Source organism: Cydia strobilella, chromosome 10, assembly GCF_947568885.1.
Source record: "Cydia strobilella chromosome 10, ilCydStro3.1, whole genome shotgun sequence".
Lineage (NCBI taxonomy): Eukaryota > Metazoa > Arthropoda > Insecta > Lepidoptera > Tortricidae > Cydia > Cydia strobilella.
The window spans coordinates 2257598-2268338 of NC_086050.1; the positions used below are offsets into that span (position 1 = coordinate 2257598).

The following is a 10741-nucleotide window of genomic DNA, read 5'->3' on the forward strand; positions in this document are numbered from 1 at the left end:
TCCGATATCGGATCGGACAATGTAAAAACGCTCTGAGAGGTATTCCACCTGTCCAATGTGCATGGTTATTAGGTCCCTTTTTTAGTTTTTCGTAAATAACTCGTAAACGGTGGCCCATAGCAAAAAATAAAATTGCCTACAAGAAAGATTCCGTACTCTCGCAAGGATCAATTTCTTTCTTTTCTTTTTTTTTCTTTTTCGTTATCTGCCTTCCGCGCGAATTTAAATTTTCAAGAGTGATAGAGAGAGATAACGATATTTCGTTTTTCGTGGTGAGCTTTTAGCTTTTTTTAACGTTTCGTACGTAACGTACGTATTGTACCTATGAAAAAAAAAGATTAGTGACGCCATCTTTTGCGCAGTAGACTAACTTAATTTGGTTTGGACAAAAATTCGGTCGTGTGTACTTGCCGTAAATATTGAATGGCTAAAAATATTAGGAGCTATTCATAATAGTGAAGAAAAAAAATCATCCTCATTATCTATGGCATTTTGAAATGTCAAAATTGATTGTCAAACACGATGTACGTCTTGCACTGAAAACAAGACGAGTTCATCACATCAGCTTTTTCTTTATTTAGTATTCTAAGTTTCTACTTAGTGTTAAGTTAATACAAATGTTTTAAAACTTAAGCTACAATGGCTGCAACGACAAGAGCGTCTGTGTCGCAGATATTGCGCAATAAAGACGACGCTGGCGAAGAAGATGATGAGCCTAAAAAGAAGTCCCGCGAGGACTGGCGGAAGGCTAAAGAGCTAGAGGAAGCTCGGAAAGCTGGCACTGCACCCGCTGCCGTCGACGAAACAGGTATAATTGTTATTCGTTATTGTTTTCTAACCTATAAAAGTGATAAATATTTCCTTATGTTTTGAAGTGAAAAGTATCTAAATTCTTCTGAAATTAGTACTTAATATAACTTACTTGAATACTTAGTCGTTAATGGTTCATTTAGCAATATTAAGTAACATAATTCCCATTTGTATTACAGGCAAAGACATAAACCCGCACATTCCACAGTACATATCTTCTGCACCGTGGTATTATGGGACGTCCGGGCCAACACTCAAGCATCAGAGACCTCAGGAAGACAGGGAGGCCCAGTTTACCAAACTTGACACATTTTACAATAAGGGTGTTGACACAGTGAGTATTGTTGTCAGTTTTCAGAAAGTAAGCATTTTGCTATGTGTTCATGGGCGAGAGAATGGACTGTAAAGGGGGGCGATAAGGGATGAAGTTTAGGGCCCGGTTGAGCAAGAAAGTTGTGCTATACTAAAATTAACCTATGAAATGAAGCTAAAGTGCAAAATAGTGTAGGGCGAAGTTACCTTGCAATCCGGGGTTGTGGGCTTGAACCGTTGGCCTCCGTTGTAGACCCTGGTGTTGGTCCCGGGCTGCCCTTGTCGCAAGCTAGAGGTAAGCTTAGAACCGTTACCTTGATCGTCCAACTTAGACCTCGGATTCTCCACTTCACGGATGGGCACGGCGTACTTCGGCTACACAGCACAGACTTCTTTAGTGAAATCAACTAAGCTGGTTTTTTTCCCTTCATACTAAAGTGACAGTTTGGCCAATTACTACCCATTGCAACTAATTTTAACGTCTAGCGTCATGCGATCCTAATACTAAATTTAATTGAACTACTTTCAAATACCGTTGATTCAAATTTGACTGCCAACTTTTCTTGTATGGTGGGACGCTAAAAGAGGTTAAACTAGGCAACATTAATGTACAGAATATCTGTAATATGATGTAATTTGCTTATATGTCTTCTGAATTACATCAATAGGTGATCCATACAGAGCGAGTAGCTTCGCAAGGTATTTTCCTCACGCGGAAAACGGCCAGTGTAGATGTGCCTTGGCCTAGGCAAAGCGCGCGTTTTCCTCGGTCAAGCGTGACCTTGGCCGAGCTGCTAGGTGTCGGTTTTTCGGCATAATGTATATGCTGCTATAACTACTCTCACTGTGGTTAAGTCATTTTATTATGGACAATAGACACCAACACAGTTTCTGCGAACAGAACATGCTACAAGTCTATTGCTATATTTTACTTTGCATCTTTCAGACCAAAGTAGCTACCAAATTCAGGAAAGGTGCCTGTGAAAACTGTGGAGCCATGACACATAAGAAGAAAGATTGTTTGGACAGACCTAGAAAGGTAACTAATGATACTGATTTCAGTAAACTGACCCAACATTTACATTTCATAATGAGTTAAACCACTTGCAGTAACAGGAAATATACATGACTTATTCTTTAATTTAGTTATGAAATGCAAAACCTTAACTTTATAATTTAGTAGAATCCTTGTACAGTCACCATTAGGTATATCGGAGCGGTCGAGGTGCTCAAAAATATCAGAACACGCACTCTAACGCCTTGACAGTAGAGGCGTGTTCAGATATTTGTGAGCGCCTTGGCCGCCCCGATATATATATCTGATGGCGACTGTACTATACTGTTCTAAGCTATAATTAATAAGTAATAAATACATTTATAAAATCTAATTTTTTTTGTTTAGCCCATGGTTGACTGGTAGAGAATGCCTTCTGGCATTAAGTCCGCCATTTGTACTTTTCATGTAATAGGCAATCCTATGCTAAAATTATTTATTTTACTTTTTTGCGGAGTATTATTTGGATATAAAAAATTTTTACTTATTTTCATATCCTATTTCAGATTGGTGCTAAATTCACAAGTGCAGGCATAGCACCCGATGAGTTCAACCAGCCCAATCTGAACCTCAGCTACGATGGCAAGAGGGATAGGTGGAATGGCTATGACCCGTCGGAACACAAGGCTATCATTGAAGAGTACAAGAAAATTGAGGAGGCTAAAAGGGAACTGAGAGCTAAGAAGTTGGAACAAGGTATTTTTACAAGCAGCCTTTTAATGTTAAACATTAGTAACATTACTTTATTTCCTTAAAATACTTGTACAATACTGTTTATTAAAATACTTCAACAATTTATTAAAAGAAAAGGGATTGAAATCACACACATACAGGTAAAAGTTATACCTTACTTTAATATTATTATTAACTACCATAATTTGGACCCGGGTATGTCCTTAAACTACGTCCAAAAGAGAGGTATGGGCACTGTGAATGACATCTCGCTTTGTGTGGTAGGGCACAGGACAGCGGATGTCATTCCAGATCTAGAGCAGAGCCCAACTGGGGAAGTACCTTCACCTTACAGAAAACCGCAGCCAAATAACACTAGACCCTACTAATAGTGTTGTGTTCCTGCCGGTGAGTAAGGTTGCCAGAGCTCGAGGAAGAGGAGTGTTAGGGTCGGCAACGCGCATGTAACTCCTCTGGAGTTGCAGGCGTACATAGGCTACGGAGACTGCTTAACATCAGGCGGGCCGTATGCTTGTTTGCCACCGACGTAGTATAAAAAAAAATGTAAGCCTTGAAAAATTCGTCGATGCTATACAATTTGTGCTTGATAAGCCAAATTTTTAATTTACTTTTAAAACAAGCTAAAGAAGGCGCCGAGGTGATTGGCACTGGCAACTTGTTTAACACAGTAGGGCACATATTTCCTCCGATATCCGTAATGTCAAGATAGGAGATAGAAATCCTTAATTTAAAATGTGTTGAGTTGAGATGGTTCCGTTTTGGTGGAAATGTTACAGAAGTTATAAAAATTCTTTGATATTAATTTTTATTTCAGATCCAACAGCAGTAGAAGATGATGATAATGCGGAAGAAGATGAAGACAAATATGTTGATGAAGTGGACATGCCCGGTACAAAGGTATGTAAAAAATGTTTGTTAAAGACCCCTATTCGTTTTGAAAGACCTATTCATGACGGCAACGGAAATACATCATCTGACGGACAGCGGAGCCTTAGTAATAGGGTTCCGTACCAAAGGGTAAAACGGGTTCCGCTGTCGGTCCGTCTGTCTGTCTGTCTGTCACCAGGATGTATCTCACGAACCGTGATAGTTAACAGTTGAAATTTTCACAGATGATGTATTTCCCTTAGTGCTATAACAACAAATACTACAAAACAGAATAATATAAATATTAAAGGGGGTTCCCATACAACAAACGTGATTTTTTTGTCGCTTTTATAGATAATGGTACGGAACACTTTGTGCGCTAGTCTGACTCGCACTTGGCCGGTTTTAAAAACAAAACATATATTATAGTTGGTATTAGTGGAATATCAACTAAGAATGATAAAAACACTGTATTATTTGCAGGTGGACTCAAAGCAGCGCATCACAGTACGTAACCTCCGTATTAGAGAAGACACCGCCAAGTACTTGCGGAACCTCGATCCGAACTCGGCCTACTACGACCCCAAGACCAGGTCCATGAGGGACAATCCCCATCCTGAGACTGCTGAGTAAGTTACTATTTTTAACTGAAACACTTTTTCATTTGGAAAATTATTCTAAACACAAACCTTGTCTAAGATACTAAAATAATGTTAAGTCCGAATAAACCGTGTTATGTCATTTCGCGGGTTACTTTTTTTAGTCTAGTTCAGTTCTAGTAGTTCAGGCAATACTAATATTATAAATGCGAAAGTCTGTCTGTCTGTCTGTTTGTCTGTGTTCCCTCTTCACGCTTAAACCGCTGAATCAAAATAGATAAAATTTGGCATAGAGATAGGTTGAGTCCCTGAGAAGGACATAGGATAGTTTTTATCCCGAAAATCATCCCTTAAGAAAGTAAAAACCGGGGTGGAATTGAGATAATTAACGAGTAATTAAGTGGAACCAGTGGAAATCGATGGAGGAGGCCTTTACTCAGAAGGGGTCTAACGCACAGAACAAGAATATTTAAAAACTCAATATATGTAACTAGGGAAATTCAGTGCTTAGAATAAAAGGTTTTTCTTATTAAATAAATGATTTGTTGATCAGGTCGGACTACACGGGCGAGAACTTCGTCCGCTTCTCGGGCGACACGTGCGCGCACTCGGCGGCGCAGCTGTTCGCTTGGGAGGCGCACGCGCGCGGCGTGGACGTGCACCTGCTGGCCGAGCCCACCAAGCTGCAAGTGCTGCAGCGGGACTATCATGACAAGTTCCACAAGTTCAAGTCGCAGGTACCACGAACACTATCTTTACTGACTGTTCAAAAATAACAATCGAAATAATCGAATGTAGGTCTTTAGTCAAGCGTAAGCGTAGGTAGAAGCGGATCTGGGTCAGCTTCGAGCCGATAATTGGCAGGAAACGGCGCAGAATCGGGAAAAGTGGAGTGCTCTCGTTTCGGAGGCCAAGACCCTCTTTGGGTCATTGAGCCATATTAGTTAGGTCTTTAGTCATAGTAGAGTTTTTGCAAGACCACAGAAAATTTAGTATACGAATTTAAAGTTAGATGGCGCTGTTCAGTGTTGTCTAAATCCTGCATCGCGCTGTAAAGATTTTTCTTAGAATAACCCAGGATTTATGCCATTTTTAGTTAGTCTGTGAATAGGTCAATAGACGGCGCTGTTCCTTGTAGTTAAAATCCTGAATCGCGCTAGTAAGATTTTTCTTAGAATAATGACCCCCAGATAATTATATTTAGATTATGAATTGCTTGACAGATGGCGCCGTTTCGAGTAGTAAAAATTTCTAAAGCGTCATCAAGATTTTTCTTAGACATGTACCAATTTGGTTTAGTTTACAAATTGCTCGATAGAAGGCGCTTTTCGGTTTATCAAAAATCCTGAATTGCGCTATTAACCCACCAAACTCGTACATTATTCCCACTACCTGACGCTGTTTCATTTTACAGGTAAAAGAATCTGTACTGGAAAAGTACGGAGGCGAAGAACATCTGAAGGTTCCTCCGCGAGAGCTACTCCTAGCGCAGACTGAAGTGTTCACGCAGTACAACCGCGATGGAACCATCGTCAATGGACCTGAGAAACAACTTGCCAAGTAAGTGCCCTCTAACCCTTTGAACACCCGTCCAGAGAAAGGATGAAATTTAGCTTTTTAGGGTTCCGTATCCAAAGGGTAAAAACGGGACCCTATTACTAAGACTCCGCTGTCTGTCTTTCTGTCACCAGGCTATATCTCATGAACCGTGATAGCTAGGCAGTTGAAAATTTCACAGATGATGTGTTTCTGTTGCCGCTATAACAACATATACTAAAAACAGAATAAAATAAATATTCAAGTAGGGCTCCCATACAACAAACGTGATTACTAAGACTCCGCTGTCTGTTTGTCTGTCACCAGGCTGTATCTCATGAACCGTGATAGCTAGACAATTGAAATTTTCACAGATGATGTATTTCTGTTGCCGCTATAGCAACAAATACTAAAAACAGAAATAAATATTTAAGTGGGGCTCCCATACAACAAACGTGATATTTTGCCGTTTTTTTGCGTAATGGTACGGAACCCTTCGTTCGCGAGTCCGACTAGCGGGTTTTTCTTATACCATTTATTTCAGTTTACTAGTTATTAATGTCAATGTGTTATAAAATGGAAATGGGCAGGCCACATTGCTAGATTTAATGATAAAAGATGGACACTTAAAACAACAACATGGTCAGAGACACAATGCACAAGGAAAAAGGAAACCAGGCAAGCCACGAAGGCGTTGGACAGAAGATATTCATAAGGTCGCAGGTGCGAGCTGGATGGAGTCAGCAAAAGACCGAGAAAAACGAATGAATGAATGAATGACTGAAATGAATGGGTTGGAGGAGGCTTTTACTCAAACGGGTTCCATATAAAACTGTCATTCATGTCAAATAATATAAATAAAACTGTTAAAAATTACGAAATAAATAAAGCTTATTATTATTATTATGATTTCAGGAGCAAATACGAGGAGGACGTGTTAATCAACAACCACACATCAGTATGGGGCTCGTATTGGCGCGACGGACAGTGGGGGTACAAGTGTTGCCACTCCTTTATCAAGGTATGTGCAATATCCCTTCGAACGTCCTTTTTAAAAAAAACTGCTGAATGAATAACCTTAATTTCGACTGTTAATTACAGTCCAAATTATCTGGGACGTATACGGGACAAGGTGTTTGAAAGGATATTATAGTGTCGGCAAGCATTTCCGCTATAACCACGGAACATTTAAGAGCTCATTAAGGTGCTCACTAGCGCCACTGCTAAATAGTTGTGGCTATTTAAATTTAACGATAGATATTTTTAAAAAGTGGCCGCTAGGTAGTGTATTTTGTATTTAAGTACCTTTTGAATACATCAAACTAGTTTTTTTTGTTACTGGATTCGTCGATCTATGAACTCAAAACAAAAACGGCCGTTTTAACTTTGGACGTATAGATTGACATATCCAGCAACGTGTAAACTATTATAAGATATTCAAAAGGTGCTTAAATACAAAAAGTCAGTTTTGTTATGTTAAAATATTATTCATATTAACCACGATTGTTTCAGATGTCATACTGCGTGGGCGAGGCGGGCAAGTCGGTGGTGCTGGAACTTAAAGACGCTGACAACGAGAAAGCCTCCCCCTCCACGGCTGTCTTCAAGGAGCCAGCGAAGAAGAAAAAAGACAAGAAAGAAAAAGGTACTTGACGCTTGTCTGTCTATTAAGCTTAGAAACAAATTTAAAGTGGAAAAAGTCACTGTCTAACACTCTTGCGGTTGATGTCGCTAAGGCCTCCCTAAGGCTCATATATTTTTATTTATTTATTATTGATGCAAAAAAATTACACAGCATTACAGCGAACTAACACTGTGAAATTTAAAACAGACAGTATCATACAGACTAGGTACATTATACGGTCTTAAGTAGAGGCAAAGATAGATATAACTCCGTAATAGATGGATACAGTCTAAGGAAAAAACGTGCCTCGAAAATAAGAGAAAATTTGATTTTGGGGCGACATATTCGTTCACTCGAAAAAGCCCTTTAATAAAGATTTAAAAAAAAAAAAAATTGATTTTCATTCAGAGGGCGCTACTAGCTTTAACCTACTGTCGTATAGATGGCGTTGACGGTTTCGTTTGTTATTTAACAATTTTAACGCATATCAGTGAAAGAACATGGGTCAAAATCATAAAAATAATTAATGCAAATAAAAAAAATCATTTATCCATATTTAAATACATTTTAACGTATTTTTATAAATCTTCATTTTTAGTTTTAAAGTATGTCGATAGATGGCAGTGGATTTACAGTGGTTACAAAATTTACTAAGACAGTACCGCTCTATCTTATTATATCCTCTTTGAATGGTATCAATCGATCGGGTTTGTTTTTAGGATCAAATGTCTATATGGGACCCATTGCATTAAAGCAATACAAAAGTCAGAAATGATAGTCAAAGTCCGACAGTCGTACTTAACTCGCGAAATGCTCCTAACAAAACGATAAGTGAACGTCAAGGTCACTGAGAGCCCATCTTGAATGTATGGACAAAACAAGAAAATAGCGTTTTTGTCGGTGAAATATTGCGTTTATACCCAACGTTGCGTAGTTGCCATACCATACAATCTTTTTTTGAATAAAATGTAAGGAATCGAATGGTACCCTTACTTTTTTTCCTTTTTGGAAGTGAAAAAAACTTAAATTTTGAAACTTTTCAGGTGCTGTATTTTTGTATTATTTCCATATATTATTTTAATATCCACATTATTGTGATAAATTACTCATTTGCTATCTATTTTACTAGATTTCGTTATAAAATTCAACATGTGTCATCATCCCTATTAGAGCAGGCTCCAATGAGCATGGTTCGTTTACAAAAATAGCGGACCGCAGTTTGACTTCTTATCCTTGTAGTGGGGTTCCTACGCTCCTAGAAACCACAAAATACGTTAATGTAAAGGTAAATAAACGTTCTTTAAATTGATACTTATATTAATTAGGTTAAAAGCTAGACTCAAATTAGTCCAATTTGTGCAAAAGGTGAGATTTTTTCCCGGCAACATCGGGTTTCTAAGAGCAGGAACCCCACTACAAGGATCAGAAGTCAAACTACGGTCCGCTATTTTTGCAAATGGAACTTCACTGAGAGCCCGGTCTATATTGTTTGTATGAAAATTATTGTAAATCAGTTGGAAAACTGCAAAGCCAATGAGGGCTATCGTTTTTTTGCTCACCAGTTGGCGCCTCTGTTGATGGTGGTCCAAAATACTAAAGAACAGCTGTCAGTCATTGAAGTGACAAGTGACATTTGACATTTCGAACTATGGAAAAGACCACCATCTACACTAGCGCGCCTAGCGGCGAATTCATACGCGTTAGCCCTCATTGCTGCTTTGAGCGCCACGCCTATCGTTTGGATCTTAAGGGAATGCACGAAGGTTGATCTGATCTGTAGTCAGTTGTCTTGAAGTCTTTGACGGTTGAAGGGATAATCATTAATATCATAATCCAATTTTTTCTCAGAAAAATCCGACTCATCATCATCATCAGACTCGAGCTCGAGCAGCTCCGACTCCGAGTCGGACCACCGCTCCAAAACGGAGAAGACCAGTAAGAAGAAGAAAAAGAAGAAGACCAAAAAGAAGAGGAAGAAGGACAAGAAGGAGCTCAAGAAGGAGGAAGATAAATTGAAAAAGGTATTTGACAATTACCTTTGTATTAGACTTGCTTCCCGGCAGGTGTTCATAGAATACAAGTAAGGATCTACCTTTAAAGAATCTTTCCTAGGGGGTAACTGCACAAAAGATCCCTATGGGTCGAAGTGTATCCGCAAGGGCCCCCGAACACCATAAGATAAGATAAGATAGACTTTAAAGAGAAATATGCGAATATTGCAAAGTTGACTCGCTAAAGATACACCAATAAAAACAAGTCTCGACGAACACAACTAAATGTGTACAAAGTCGATTATTGTATTTGTCGCTGGCTTTGTAGAAACTATAACTTTAGCAGCATAAGTATTATAATTAGCAAAATTGTAGGCATTTGTTTCAACAATGGTTTTAAATTTAGGGGTTAGAAAAGTCAAATTAGTACAGTCAAGGGCATTAATATATACACATTCCCAAAGTTTCAAAAATATGTGTACGCTCTTACACCTTAGACAATAAAGTCGTGTTCACATATTTTTGAGCCATTTGTCTGGAATGTCTGGATCGATATTTTTGCCTTTGACTGTACCTGTGTACCCAACTACCCAATTAAATAAAGATACATAAAAATCTGTAAGAATCATGATGCGTCAAATTATAACATTTTTTTGTTTCCCACACAGGCATTAGAAGCGGAAGAAAGGCAGCAAAAGCACGCCTCATATTTATTATCTGTGGACGAGCGAAAGCGGCCCTACAACAGCATGTACGAGGCCAAGGCCCCTACCGAAGAAGAAATGGAGGCCTATAGGATGAAACGGCAGCGCGAGGAGGACCCTATGAGCCAGTTCATGTGAAATAACATTTAAATTTATAAATTATAAGAAATAGTAAATAAAATTACTCAAAATCGTGTCGTTGATTTATTAAAAAAAAAATCCCCATTTTTGTTATCTGTGGAAGAGTTTAAGTAGTCCTACAACAGGAAGTACTGAAGAGAAGCCTACAGAATAACACAGCAGTGCACAAGCCAGAGAGAAAGCCAGTTCATATGACCTATATATAATTGTCACACGTGCTAGCACAGGAGTAGGAATAAAAATCTGCGTTTGATCATTTGAGCACAAAATGCGGTCTAGGATTGAGCATGCATACCTATCAAATACCTATGCAAAAAAATGACAATTCACTCTCTATTTGAAAAGATCCAAGTTATAATGGGCTGGGAATAGATTTGTAGAAAGTAAGCTCCACTCCTTAGCCGTTCGCA

General features: G+C 38.7%; 1 protein-coding gene across 1 annotated transcript; it reads left to right on the top strand.

Annotated features, from left to right (window-relative positions):
• Positions 1-520: 520 nt before the first annotated feature.
• Positions 521-10355, top strand: LOC134744580 (pre-mRNA-splicing factor Slu7). Its single transcript, XM_063678433.1, has 12 exons — positions 521-808; positions 990-1144; positions 2069-2161; positions 2683-2872; positions 3684-3766; positions 4220-4365; positions 4889-5072; positions 5750-5895; positions 6787-6892; positions 7384-7516; positions 9344-9516; positions 10155-10355. The coding sequence occupies exons 1-12, from the start codon at positions 640-642 to the stop codon at positions 10326-10328; spliced, it is 1752 nt and encodes a 583-aa protein (XP_063534503.1). The 5' UTR covers positions 521-639; the 3' UTR covers positions 10329-10355.
• Positions 10356-10741: the final 386 nt, after the last annotated feature.